This window comes from Paramisgurnus dabryanus, chromosome 14, assembly GCF_030506205.2.
Source record: "Paramisgurnus dabryanus chromosome 14, PD_genome_1.1, whole genome shotgun sequence".
In the NCBI taxonomy this organism is placed as follows: Eukaryota; Metazoa; Chordata; class Actinopteri; order Cypriniformes; family Cobitidae; genus Paramisgurnus; species Paramisgurnus dabryanus.
In genome coordinates, this window is record NC_133350.1 from 33,693,159 (window position 1) to 33,708,324 (window position 15,166).

The 15,166-nt window shown below is 36.0% G+C and overlaps 1 protein-coding gene across 1 annotated transcript; it reads right to left on the minus strand.

The window, feature by feature from the left end:
- Window positions 1-2,156: 2,156 nt before the first annotated feature.
- On the minus strand, window positions 2,157-12,464 carry slc6a1b (solute carrier family 6 member 1b). The gene is made up of 15 exons (XM_065265900.2): window positions 12,132-12,464; window positions 10,607-10,954; window positions 10,235-10,366; window positions 9,929-10,029; window positions 9,670-9,779; window positions 9,268-9,400; window positions 8,895-9,029; window positions 8,700-8,803; window positions 8,354-8,478; window positions 7,948-8,060; window positions 7,315-7,446; window positions 5,592-5,694; window positions 4,960-5,060; window positions 4,705-4,872; window positions 2,157-4,153 (listed from the first exon to the last, which is right to left on the minus strand). The coding sequence occupies exons 2-15, from the start codon at window positions 10,836-10,838 to the stop codon at window positions 4,046-4,048; spliced, it is 1,797 nt and encodes a 598-aa protein (XP_065121972.1). The 5' UTR covers window positions 10,839-10,954; window positions 12,132-12,464; the 3' UTR covers window positions 2,157-4,045.
- Window positions 12,465-15,166: the final 2,702 nt, after the last annotated feature.

Below are 15,166 nucleotides of genomic sequence, written 5' to 3' on the forward strand. Positions count from 1 at the left end.
AACCCATAAACTTTTTGTGAGACAAAAAATGAATAAACTATAAATGATAAATGGATAAACAGAAAAAATGAATGCATTAAAGGGATAGTTTACCCAAAAATGTAAATTCTGTCATCATTTACTCTCATGTTGATCTAAATCTGTATGAGTTTCTTTATTCTTTTGAACACAAAATGACATTTTAATAAATGATGGTAAGCACACAGTTTATGGTTCCCAGTTGTAGGATAAACTAATTCTAAGGAAGTCAACGGGTACCATCAACGTTGTGCTTACCATCATGATTCATAATAAAGAAACAGCATGAGGATGAGTGAATGACAGACATTTTATTTTTGGGTGAACTATCCCTTTAATACGAAACTGGTCAAAACAGAACAATCTGCAATGACAAAGCCACTAATAGCAATAATATTGGTCTGTTCAGCATCAACGAGGGGAGTAGAGAATAAAGAGATTATTTCATTCTAGCTATACGACACTGACTGTGAAAGACAGCGGTGGAGATTTGTCAAGTAAAAGGAAATTAAAAACCTGTAATGACAGGGAACCATAACAGCTCAAACAAAGACCCTCGCAGAAATGAGATGACAGACCCGTTTCAAAATACTAATTAATAAAAAAGACACGTTTGCTGTGAATGTGACGGGCCTAAATAATCCAGACAACACTGTTTCATCTTTAAGTGACACAGAAGAGGATGAAATAAAAATGATCTTCTGTTTTTCCTCACTCGGGCACCATCACAATGTTTTACAGACATTAGCAGAACAAAATACCAGATTAGATATTCAGCTGCTGTCAGTCGTACAGATTAAAAAAATCTGTTTTTACTAGGAATGTGTGTAACATCAAGATACAAATGAAATTGTTTAAATATGCCTTAGCATACAACTTATTGCCTGGCCTGCCATGTGGGACATTCAGATAAGAGAACATGCACAATGTGTGCATGTGTGCTTTTGTGTGTGCTTTTGTGTGTGCGTGCGTGGTTCGCATCATTATAATTCTGATTACTAGCCACAATATAGTAATACAAAAAATGTATCAAAAAATGACAGACACAGCCACATCATGGGTTCAATTTCTGAAAAAATAAATAAATAATGTTTGGGCTCTGTAGTCAATAATATAAAAACAGATATTATATCTTATTAAAAAATGTTCAGTTAAAATATAGTAAATGTTATATACTAGGTTTCTAGTCCTTTCAAACAAATTAACATTTACACTTGGTTTGCACATTGCCTGAGGTAAATTCTGTCATTGGCTCAGCAGTAAAGACTAGAGAGAGAACGACTCCGACATCAAGCCTTTTCCAAATGTCTCGTCTCCCATCAACCCCCCACCCAGACTAGATTTGACATGCCAATTGGATCCTCGTGCATTGTATCACAGCGGTGGCAAATGTGGTCCACAGGGAATGACACAATATGGAACTTTACAATAAAACCACTACAGTATGTCGGAACATAAGGATTGATTCACAGGAATACATGGAAGAACTTCACTTACAAATGTAAGCATGAATTTACCATTAAATTCAAATAAAAAACTAAATAAAAGCAGAATTAATGCTCTGATGCTCCCTTGGGAAAATAATTCATCTCATTAAATGATTAACATCTTTATGATCTGGACAGAATTCACCAGGTCATCTATTTATTCAATGATAGGTCAAATCACACTGTTATGATCATGTTTCATATCATCCACCATACTGTCGATTATGGAAAAATCTGCTGACATTCAAAAAAATATTATAAAATGTCAATTTGCTTATTAATAATATTAATAATACATTGTACATTAATTCTACTGCCTTTGAATATCAAAATATTAATTTATTTTTATAGCAAAATCAATAATTATTTTAATAAATAAAGCTTCAATTTTTGTGGATCTTTTCAGCCAACAGTGATTTAAAATATATTTAATATACATTAATATAATTGTATATTTATGCAATAGAAAAAGGAAAATATTAATATTCAAAACCGTTTAAAATGGCTTTCTTATTTGTAAAAAAAAATCTCAACATTTAGCAATAATTATTTAAGAATTAATAAGAAAATGCACGTTTTTCTCAGATGCAATTTTGTTTTTCTAGGCACCAAATTCTTGATATGCAATAAAACACATGAGACATTAAAGCACACATTATAATCTATAATACTTTATTTTTATCCTTTAACATATGGCAATCATGCTTTTATATAACACCATCTAAAGACATTTATTATATATTTTTTACATAGAATATTTTACATTAGGCTCAAACAGTTAGAAATATACAAAACAATATCTTGTTTGACTAGACATATTTTCTAATCTCTTATAATCTTTCATTATTGTTACTCATTTGTTATTATTACTACTCTTTTTACATTTCGGAAAGATATGTGCTTTAGTTTCTGAGATCGATGCATTATTGCAGTAAACAGTAAATAATATAAGATTCTTCAACAAGACAAAATCCTCAAAACAGACATTCACAGATACTTTTACACGGTACAGTTTTACAACATTGTTTCAGAGAGAAATCTGATGTTTAAATTTATACAATTTCACGAAAACGCTTATTGATTGCACATTTTCATCAGACGTCTTGCAGAGAAGAAACTGACCAATGGATCCATATCCCTGTCACATATAGCTGCCATAGACGCAAACTAACCTGGTCTTTTTCTCAGATTCATCCTTTGTTGCTTGTGATTTTAAAGCTTTGTGCTTTTTACTGGTGACATTTTAAAAAGGGAAATAAAAATAGTCACATCTCTCTCTCTCTCTCTGTTATATATAACCCTTTATATATTTAAACTTTTCTTAAAAATTAATTATTGCCCCACTATTCAATGTATGTAAAAAATCCCATACTTTGTATTTCATTTAAAACAACGGCATGCCAATTTTTGACACTACATGCTGGTTGTCAATGACGTCTGACAAAATGACCCTTGAAACCATGGCAACAGACTATAGCTTCTGCTCTGTACTCATTATTTGCCGAAGGCTTCTCACAGCTATAATCTTTTTTTGATCCAGGAGAGTAAATTTTGGTCACTTTCGCAATTTTTCCTGAGGAGTGGCAAGCAAATGTGGTGAGCAAGGTTAACAGTGGTTTCACAGGGTACATCTGCCCCGAAAAATGACTTTTCGTACCCTGTGCTTTGCAGTGATGTGGTGAGACAGAAGCAACAAAAAAACAGTGTTTCAGATCTGTCAGTAGCATACTTGCACAAAAACATGAATTTGGTCCTTCTTACTCTCACGTAGAAAACATGTACTAAAATAATTCTAAAAAAACACATACAAAGATATTTTTCGTCTTAGAAAATGAAGGAAAAAAACTAACAGTCTTTTTTGTGTCAATTTGCCCCATGGCTGGTAATTCATCGCTGCCTGGAGCATTTGTAAACCCAAATCCATACTGATCTTGTGCTTTTCAGGTTTGCCCAAAGGCTGAAGGGTGGGGGTGAGTGGTCTTTGATACTAAAGATTTTTGAAAAATGTTGTCTGACTACATAACCTTGACGTAGTCACAAGGTCTTAATCTTGCCCTGTTGCACACTCCCATAGTCTCTCTCTCCCTGTTTTTATATTTATACATATATATTTCAGGTACAATTAAATACAATTCGATTCTAACCTACAATTGTATTTTTATATTTTAATACATTAATTACACGTCATTGTAAATGAACACAGTGGTGTTGGAATTACACTGGGACGCCAATTGTCAAACTATTGTTTAATTTAAGTAATCCTGTGGTTATACTTTGACCTTTTTTTGTTCGTTTTTTGTTTAGAAAGACTACAATCTTGCATATAAAATACAGATTAACCCTAAAACATTGCTGGATAGATTTTTTTGGAGCCTATGTATGTTCCAAAAAACAAAGAAATCAAACTGTAATCAGGTTGTTGTTCCCGTGGAGGTAGGTGATTATATTTTAGACGTGGAAGTCCTTGGTTGTGTTCAACCATGATTACGCTTTTGTTCCCTCACTGAAAGTTGACCTTTATTGATGAAGGAGATTGACGGTTAGATGTAGGCCTCGTCGTTGGCTGGGGTGGGGTTTTCAGCCTGCTGTTCGGGCCCGTTCTCTTGAGTTCGAACAACCACTGTGGGTTGAATCATTATCCGAAGGCGCTGCACACAGAAGAGCGAAAACTTGTCAAGTTAGGAAAGGCGAAACGTTCATGCTGAGCAAAGAAAGTGCAAACGTAAGTATGAAAGTACGAAGTATGACCTTGATTGGACGAATTAGAAAAAAATCAAATCCACACATTCGCTTCCCTGCGGTGAGAAATGCTGATTCAAAAGACTCGAGATTCTTACAAGCTACAATCTGAATGTTCGCTCTGAATTCAGCTCGGAGCTCTTTGTTCCTAATTACTACTTTCAGAAACCTGATTTAGAGATAGAGAGGTAAGCATCATGCGGCAAAAAACCCTCCCATGCATCTCATTTCGGTCCAAGTCACTGATTGCGCACTTAAATGGCAAGAACCAGAGACTAATTGGTGCAATTAGAACGAACCCAATAGCCACGAAATAGGAACAGCGCATGCTTCACCCCATGCTGAAACATCAGCATTAATAATGCACGTCATCTAAATCAATTACTGCGTCGTCGATGGAGAGACTTTCATGTTTCCTGACAGATGCACCTGTGGCTGAGTTTAAAAACGGTAACGTTACCTCTTTGTATGAGCCCTTCAGAGTAAGGAACATGTAGACCATGTATCCCGGGATGAGAACCATGGATGAGAGGGCCATGCACCACCCAACACCCTGTCCCCACTTTGGGAACACATAATTATTCATTGTCAGTGGCACCATTTGAACAGCGCTGAAAAGAAAGACGCCCTGCGACAGAAAGAACAAACAGTTTGTGATAAATTTGACCACTTTAGAGGCGCTTAATGCACAAAGACAGGTTGAGAAACTATTTACCGCCACAATCAAAGGGGTAAACGCAACCCAGCAGAGTTTCCACCAAATGCAGGGCTTGTAGCCAATCATCTCCTCAATGTTGCCGTAGAACTTATTGACGCCTGCAGCCGGCACAACGTAAGAGGAGAGAGAGTTACTGTTTGAGAATGCATTAGCGCTTCATTTTGTGTTATTGTTGGGCTGGGGACTGTTACGTGCGCCCTCTTGATGAATGCAAATAGAGAATCATGCAGTAGTTTGCATAATCAAGCCTGCCATGCAAAACAATTAAGATTCGACAGGTTCACGTTCATTCAAATGAAATGACTGTGGAAATGAGTCTGGCAGTCAGATTAGCATGAATTATAAAGATCTTTGATAATAATGAGCATGCGGTTTGCGTTACGTTTGGATGGGCAGAGCAATAGAATGAGTGACTAACTGTAAAATATATAGGCTAAATAGCGTTTTGGGAATACAAATCTACTGTATAACAAGACACTTAATAACGTGGCATGTTTTAAAACAAAAATAAAAAGATAAAAATGTATATAAGAATGGGTTTATCTGTACTACTGTATCTGGTCAACATTTTATTTAGAGCTTAATATCAACAATGTCTGCTTGAAATTGAGGCATTTGAGAAGATTTACCATAGAACCAGGATATTGAGACGCATTCGAAGAACACCAGGAACAGCAGACACATTCCACTTGCAGAATAGTAGTCAAACAGTTTGAACACATATAGGCCACCCTGTAAATAAAGCAAAAATCCCATAATTAGTAAAACATTTGATTATTTTAGTCTATTATAGAAAGCTGTAGTACCTACACTATATGGGAAATGAAGAATCAAAAATATCTCTGGCATCACTGGCTACGGTCACAATAAAACCAATCAAAAATCAAACATGTCATCCACTGTACCATAAATTTGATTTTGTAAGCCTAAATTGCAATAAAAACACCATTTGCAGGATACTCCAGATACAACTCATTGTACAGAGCTCCTCCCCTTGAGAATCTTTAATGATTGATGATTGGCTCTTTTACTTGAGCGTTGCAATTTACCCCCATTCGTAACCACAAAACTGTCTTGTTGGTTTAGTATTTATGTTTTAGAGTTTAAAATGTAATGTTAGTATGCTAACCATGGTAGTTATTAACGCAGTAGCCATTGGATATTCGGGATGTTCAAGCTACTCGTTATTATATTAACTATATTTCATGTGAAATTAGCACGTTGATTATTCTAGCCTTGCGGTAGTGTACGGGGGGCTAGGGGGCATCCCCCCCAGATTTTTCCTCGGCCCACCTTAAAATGTCCAGCCACGGAGATTGCATCCCTTGATGGCTATTTATATTAGGTCCAATAGAGTCTGTCATACCTTGGTTTTAGGTGCATTGATGCAACATATTGAACGTCGTTACCGTATTATCATATCTATACAATGTTGACATTAAAAACTTTTATATTTCGGTTGGGGGCAGCTGGTACTCTTCAGAAAGAGCCTTTTATTCCCTCTGCGTTTGCCGACATTGGTAAGACACAAAATATGAATTATGTATTTTCTGTTTGAAGTAGACAAATAAAGTAAAACCTTCAGATCTGTTTTATATATATTTTACATTGTGTGTTATAGCTGCCCACCCAAAATTCCTGAATGCCCCACAGTCCAGCAAGCCTATTAGCGGGTACATACATACCTAGGTGCATATGTCACCTAGGTGACTTGTTAATATATTCCTAGCTACAGACGTACATATTTCTTTAGATTCAAAACCATGCAGTTTTTTTGTGCATGATCTGACCATCGTTTGATTTCTAGTGTTGTAAAGTGTTGAGTAGTAGTGTGCAACATGTTGGACTAAATCACAGGAAGTCTTGTCTGGAATTATCCTAAATGTTAATAATCTTCTTGACTTTTCCTCATCGTGACTATAATGTATGCTAAGATAAATACATAAAGGGCTTTGATTGACTTTATTTTAAAAAAATAGTGGATCCTTGATAGAGAAGTATAGTGTTATTTCAATTTTGTCGTATTCATTCTGAAAATAAAGTTGAAGTTAAGGTTGAAATCAATTTGTGCTAAGTTAAATACAAATAGGTTATGGTTGGATTCAGGTTGTCTTTATGTTGTCTTTATGTAAATGACTGGCAACTGTATTTAAATGAATAATTTTTAGGTTTTTGTTTTCATTCTGCAGAGTTGTTTTATTCGCTTCATTAACTTTTATATAACAATAATATAAAATATCTTGTTATTTATGCATATTAGGAGGATCATCACAGTCACCCTCTTTCAGATGGCCATGTTAAAGATGACATCAAATCAGTGGTGATGTAATAGGGAGAATAAGGTGTATTTACCTGTGTGATGTTTGACAGGCCAATCACATAAGACACAAAGCAGACAATGGCGATGAAGATCTCTCGTCTTCCTCGCAGCAAGCGGGGGAACTCATCCACCAGAGCCGTGATAAAGCCTTCCACAGTACAGAACTGAAAGATAGGTTTAAATTTAAAGATAACAGAGGGACTGGATGTGCTTTATCAATCTTAAATGCTGCTTATGATAAAATTCAAAAAGACTTGAAAATTATTATTTAGTATGAGCGATCTGTAAGATCAGATAGAAATATGCACCAATTTGTTTTCCATTTAACAATGTGGTACAATTACATTTACTCATTATTAGTAAATAACAGAGCATTTAACATTTGGTAAAACTTTTTGGGGTACATAATTAAGGTTGGGCTTCTGTTTGATGTTTTGGTTTAGACATGAATTTACTTACAGACATAAGTATTTAAAAATGAGATTTTATATCTATATAATTTCATATCCATCAATTGCAAGTTTGCCATCAAATACCTTATTTGTGTTAAATATTCTGTTGTAACTAAATGGAAAATAATGTCTACTTCTAAGAGATGAATAGCATAACTGGGCATAGTGTCTAAACCAGTATTAACCTTTGAACCTCAGTGCAATGTGCTTTACCTGACTGTCAATGCCAAGCATAAGCAACATTGAGAAAAACAAAATTGCCCAAAGTGGTGAGACGGGCAACTGTGTGACTGCCTCTGGGTAGGCCAAGAACGCCAGCCCTGGCCCTGGGGATAAAAACAACAAACATCTTACATTAGTTTTCTAATATCTGTATTATGACATAAAATTGATTTGCTTTATTGTGTGTAATCTCACCTAACATTATAAAATGAGTTGGTCACTTTTTATAAAATTTTGTAATCTGCTAACATTAAAAACACAAATACTATACTGTTTAATATTTTGGCATGTGGACTTAATAAATAAATGTCATACTTTTAATTTTACTGTTGTTTTTATCCAGTTTTGGAGTTTGTAACAGAACTATTGTGATTTTACTGATATCCATCATAATTACCTGAGGCAGCCACATCTGCTATGGGCCGCTTTGTGATGTGGGCCATGAACCCTACGATAGAGAAAATGACAAATCCAGCGAACATACTGGTGAAAGAATTGATGCAGCAGACGATGATTGAGTCCCTGAGAAACAGATGAAACACGTGATTGTTTAGTTATTAATCATTATCTAATCTAAAGGTTACAAGAATCTATTTTGTTTAAGATAAAATTCGTTCAGACGCGCTTGACCAAATGCCAATAAATTAATGAATTCTAAATTTTCGACCTTATGTTTTTGCTCAGTTATGTACAAAATTAAAACATCATTCAAATGCCTCTTAAATCTTACAATTGCTGCATACTTGTAAACGTTATTGTTGAAGGGGTTGTAGCTCCCGAGGGCGATGAGAGAGCCCAGGCCCAAACCGTACGAGAAGAAGATCTGAGTGGCTGCGTCAAGCCACACCTACGAGGACAGAAGACACGATAAAAATTCACCAAATTACACGCCTGTGAACACATGTCTATTACCGTATGGTAATTACAAAGCGCTCTACCTCTGATTCTTTTAGTTTGCTGAACTCAGGCGTGACATAGAACAAAATGCCCTCTTTCGCTCCTGGCAGTGTAACTCCACGAATGAACAGAATAAATAGCATGAAGTACGGGTATGTGGCCGAGAAATACACAACCTAAAAAAATAGATGACAAAAGCCTGTCAGATTTAGTTTTGGCTGTTCAGAGATTTTGACATTATGCAGAATGCAGAATGTGGTTCTGTTTTCTCAAACAATCATAGGGTTTTTTTTGGTAACGCATTTTGAAAATGACAGAGATTCTAATTCCGAAACCTTTCAACAGATTGAGTAGTCAGATCTTATATTTTTAAAAGACTGCTTCCTTCATTAAATAGCTTTTTCCACCTCGTACCTTCCCAGTCCAACCTACACCCTTCCAGATACAAAAATAGACCAGAACCCAGGCAATAGCCAGTGTTATTGCCAGTGGCAATCTTATCTCTCCTGGTTTTTCCAAACCATCGGTCATCTGATGAACGTTACGTCTGAGGGAAGAAAGGAGAAAAAAGACTATTAAAGAATGTAGGTCTAGAATTTTTATCTGTCAGACCACGTATCGCACAAACCCTTCGAATAGAGCTCATCTAATTGCTCATGCAAATCATTCAACTAAAGGGTTGTTTGCCAAAAATTCACAATAGCCGCATTTTTGTCAGACAACAGTGGTCCTTTTACACAGCCCAGGACAAAAGGCAGTGCCTGTATCTTGCTGGAATACGAAATTCTGAAGTGTTTCAAAAATAGATGCCCTTACTCCCAGAACTCCACGACGGCGCTTGTCATATTGGCGATGTTTGCCGTGCTGTAGTTTGAGAAACATTTGTCTGTATTCCAAGGGTTGTCGCAAGATTTCCAGGGGAGCTCCTAAAACAGGGCATTTAAAAAAAAGAAATGTTTCTTGCAGTTTCATATGCAGTTTTGTGTTGTTTATTCTATTCTTACGTTTCTATTATTCTTGTTTTTAGCTATATGAGGGTTTTCTCAGCCAAAATGCAAAACGGTAGTGTACTTACTGTAGTGAGTGAGTTATAGAGATAGTAAATAGCCCAAGCAATTATGACAATGTAGTAAATGTTAAGCCAGAAAGACAGGACTGCTGCTGCCAGGCCAACACCTATGAAAATTACACAAGTATTTACATTATAATATTTATTTGTCATTTTTTACATTGGGCTGACAAAATGACACAGTTACTTACAGTAAATTTACATAATTAAAAAATGTTAATTGATGCTATCATTGGTCCAGTATATCAAAATGACAATAAATAATGATTATTTTAACAGTTTTAAGCGTGATCCATGTTTATATATGGTTACCTTTGAACATAGGAGCAAGTTTCCAAACTCCAAGACCACCAATAGACGTGTATTGACCGAGAGAAGTTTCCAGAAGAAACAATGGGACCCCGGCAAATATAAGGGTCAAAAAGTAAGGAATCAAGAAGGCCCCTAAACAAACAGAAGAGTAATAAACGTGAAATTGAGACATTAAAAAAGGTTTTCGGTTTTTACATCCAAAATTAGGTTTATATTTATGGTCCAGTGGATGCGTACGGCCCACAGACCGGAGCAGAAATATAAATGTATGTGAATACGGTGCTCAATCAGCAGTCAGGCTTTCGTCCATTAAGAGATTTTTAAACTCCTTTTTTTTCAGGGAAACATGTAACTGCTGCGGTTCGTCTTTACCTCCTCCGTTTTTCCCGCACAGATAAGGAAATCTCCAGACATTGCCAAGTCCAATGGCATAGCCAACACAAGACAGAAGAAAGTCAAATTTTCCCTTCCATGTTTCTCTTTCAGGAATCTCCTTCTTCTGAACTTTAACCACTAGAGTTTTTGGTTTGTCGTTTGCAGTGGGCGCTTCGTTGACCTCTGTTAAAACGTGTCCATCGGAGGCTTTCGTGCCGTTCGTGGCCATGTCTCTGGGTTTGGTCCTTGCGGTCGGACGAGAGAGATCAGCACCGGTCCACGTAGACAGCAGCTTCGCGGTTCGGTTAACCAAATACTAGAGGCAAACGACCCTTGACAAATGACCTAGGGATGATGGAAAGAAAGTCGTTTAGATATACACGTTACTTTATGTGAACTTAATTTTAGTCATTTGTAATAGCATAAATTTAGAATACCTTTGCACCGTCACCATGAGGTAGAAAGGTGTCCCGATTTATCAAAAACGTACCATATATTCTTTCAATTTGTAATAATAATATTAATAATAACTACAACAATTACTCAGAAATTATTAAACATAACAATTAAACACACACAAAAACACAAATTGGCGCACGTTTTGCGCAAGACATAACAGGTAAATAGTTTGATCGTGTTTTGTTCACATTATTAAATAAACACCTATGTTTATTAAAAATCTAAATATTACTTATTAAAATCAATTTAAACGTTAAAAGATTTTAAATTCTTATTGAATTAAAATCAAAGAGTACATTTTATATCCTTTAAGTCGAATCTAAAAAAAAATCCTCTATATGTTACTCTATTTGATAGCAAAAATCTCTTTAAATTGATACTTACATTAAACTTATATTACATCTGCAATGCTAACGACGCAACTCGACGCAGCTGTGTGCGCGCAGAAGTCCAGAACACCGAAGCGCGCGCGCTCCAGCAATCGGGTGAAACTGTAGACTAAAGGCAACGCTTTTATTTGTCCACTTTGATATGATATTGAACGCAAATATCAAGTGTGCATGTTAGTTTTTATGTTAAGTGAAACCACAAATGACTGAAGACGTAGGCCTCCTACAAATTAAGTTAATTTATTGCGGTCAAATGACAAGTTGATAATCAGAATTAAGCAAACGATTTTTTTTTTTTTTTTTTTTTGATAGAAATATGATATTCACATACGACAGGTGTCGAAAAGAGAACTTATTCAAAACAATCATCTGGAAAAACAAAACTTGTTCGGTGCGTAACCAGCGCTGGATTAAAAATAGTTAAAAAATAAATAAATGTTCCCAAAAGATTAGTTGCCTGGCTGTATGATTCCAAATGCAACCTTTCTTTTGCACAAAAGGTTATTTGTAGAGGAATAAAGGTTTTACGGAGTATAAAAGGGTAAAAAAAAATGTTGACTGAAAGGTTTTTGAAGAAGCAAAAATGGTTCTTTTATGGCATCTCCGCGCAAACCCCTTATAGCACCTTCATTTTAGAGCATATATCTGCGTTACAAATCTCATGCTTTACTCACAATGGAATAGTTTATCCTGCCAGAACGGTTGTGACGGTGTATCCGTTGGTTCCGCTCCAAGATGAACACTTGTAAATTTACTTGTCCAAACCAGTGCAAAATGTTTCCATAAAGTCAAGTGAAGTAAAGAGCTATCCTGAGGGTAAAGGTGAAGGAGGGTCTGAATGCCTGGTGCTGTCCAAAGCCGTGGTGCTGAAGGGGGAAAGAGACACGAGCAGCTCCGTTTACCATGTGCGTCCAGCAATGTTCCTCAATCTCAATGTCAGCTTAAAGTCCAGCCTCCCCGAACACAACATCTCCACCACTGAGATCCCAGACACTGAGCATCAACTCTCCTCAAAGCTTTTTATATGCTTTCGGTTTTTTCCACCGACGTTGCGTTTGTCTCTGTGTGAGAGGGATTATGTGCGTTTTGTCAGTTGACGCTCGCTCTTGTTGTAATTTGTACGTTTTAATTGCGCATCAACTCTTTATTATAAAATAACCGAGTTTTGTGGGAAAAAATGTGGTTATCTAATTAAAGTAAAGCAAAAAATGTCTACTACACTCTTGGAAATAATTCTACAAAGCTGTCAATGGGGAAGTAGAAAAAGTACACCATTGAACCTAAAGTAATGAGTGCATATTAATATTTCAAAGGTTGGCTTCACATTGTAAAGAAAGGTGTACATATCTTTACAGAAATAAGACTTTAATATAAGCCAGTAATAGCTTTATTTGATAGCGTGATATAATACTTTTCTATTTGCAAATGCGCGAAATGTGAGCTATGTTGAAAAATAAATTGTTGTATGATTTCAGAAATTTGCATCAAATTTTCTCTCACTATGAAAAAAGTCCAAACCGTTGTAAAATTCTGATAAAAGCATAACTGTGATTTCACATTATTGACAGCAAGCAGACTACAGTTAGTATAATGTGTTATTGACAGTATGACACTGTGTTTTTTCCATGGCTAAGGGGTGAAATGACGTACTGCCTGTCCTGGTTTATTTTTTAATATCCACCATTGTTTACCCTGCTCTCTGGACATCTGTAGCATCTTTAGACATTGACAATGAACCATATAAAACGAACAGTATCAATGTTGAATTTATTACATGTGATAATGATTATATGTGACAGTATAAGGCCTAATAATAAGGATAAAATAAATGTAGCCATCACAATGAATTCCTGTATACTGTATATTAAATGCATATTCTTTTTATGTATGTATGAAATATGTTTGTTCATACTTGCATATACAATTGTCATGTAATGTAAGACCTTTTCATCATCTGTTTCAAAACTAGATTAAACTTAAACAATATAGCAAACACGTTTTGGGTCGAAACAGCCTGAACTAATTTACTCTCCGAAAACTAGCAGTTTCCAAAATGTCAGATTGGGATGACGATGCCAGTCATTCTCTGGAATCTGGAAAACAGTGATAAGGAAGTCAGTCAATAAGAAGAGTCTGGGGGTGGGAGATAAATTGAAAACTGGTCTTATAATCTTCTTAGCTGACTGTCTCCCGAAATAAAATACCCTTGTGGGGAGACCTAAAGAAGCACAACAGTTAACTCTTATACAATGATAAAATTTAGTAGTCTTTAATTATACTGTAATGCATTTACAGATGGAGGTCTTCGTATGAGGATCAATGATTACAGATGACAGTCAAAAAAAGCTGAAGCTACTTGTCTACAAGATCTCTTACATCCAACAGTGATGTTGTGCATGCCATGTGCAGGTAAAACATTATAATAAGAACACCTGTCAAGGTTTTTGACTATTCAGTCCACAAAACCATTTTAATAATTAGCAATAAATATACCTGAATTTTAAAGGTGTACTTGGAAATGTGTTTCTCATAAAAATGTTATTTTGAAAGTATTTCTGAAACATGTATACAGGCCTAATTGGTTGTTAGTTGTTCAAGAGTATAATTTTCATTTCTAATACTATACTAATCTTATAAAACTGCACTTGCTATAATGTTTAGGTCATGCTCAGAAATGATTTCTGGATTGGTGTCAACACAAGATGGCTCAAGGTGTCATGGCAGCATAGTGATTTAACGGTGGAAGTTTAAAAAAATCAGAATGTGCTTTTGACGAAATAAACATATCAGTTCGTACTTTAGTGCTGACACTCCAGCGCTATGCATGAGAATTCATACATGTTTTACGAGTTGGTTAATTCGTATTAATTCATATGACCACATTTGTGGTTTGGTACTATTTGCCTTGACCCCTGTGACGTTGGGGTTAGGGGTGGGGTTAGGGGTTCGGTTTTGTTTTTGTTGTTTTTTTTATGAGAATTGTACATTTGCTTGATTAACTTAATATGAATTCACACGAATAAGCCAACTCATAAAAATTAGGCTGGACACTCTTGAGTGCATTATTACACTTTAAAGTGAGTCATATTGTAAGCCATTGCACTAAATCCCCTCAACCAAATATTTAATTGGTGTCCCACAAATGAAAGTCAAGTTGTAACGTAGTGGTCCCTGTGTCCCTGTGTTTTGTAATACTTGTGTTGTGATTTATACTTATGTCTCTGTGTACCTGTGTTTACTTGTGTGTATGTATACCCTTGTTTCCAGTTGTATCTCCCTGTGTTAATTAGTGTCTCCGCCCCCTTGTTTGTTACTATGGATATTCATTGTGATCATGCTTCTCCCCTTGTGTGTTGTCCTAGTTACTCATTGTTTCTGCTCTGTCATTGGTCATTGTCTTGCATTTATACCCTGCCTGTTCATTCTTGTTTTGTCGTTCGTTGTTAGATGTCGCCAGTCCCTTGTGTGTTCTCTAGCTCTTGTTTTTTGCTTATTTACTTGTAAATATTGGAATAAACTGCATTTGGATCCGCATCTTGCCTCATCCTGTCTTACCTGGTTCTCACCCGTGACAGAACGAACGACCCTTCAGGATCCAGCAGCAATTCCTCTTTCCCGTGATTTCCCGAGTTCCCTGGTGTTTTCCCTGTGTCCTTATGCTCCGTCTCAGCAGTGTCCGAGTGCACGTTTCACCCCCCACCACGGAGGA

Excerpts from the sequence above, each read along its gene's own strand:
- slc6a1b (XM_065265900.2), bottom strand. The coding sequence starts at position 10,838 with ATGGCCACGAACGGCACGAAAGCCTCCGATGGACACGTTTTAACAGAG. Across the intron at positions 9,780-9,928 it reads TCTATAACTCACTCACTACA|GAGCTCCCCTGGAAATCTTG; the intron begins GTAAGTACACTA and ends GCCCTGTTTTAG. Across the intron at positions 8,061-8,353 it reads AGCAGATGTGGCTGCCTCAG|GGCCAGGGCTGGCGTTCTTG; the intron begins GTAATTATGATG and ends TTTTATCCCCAG.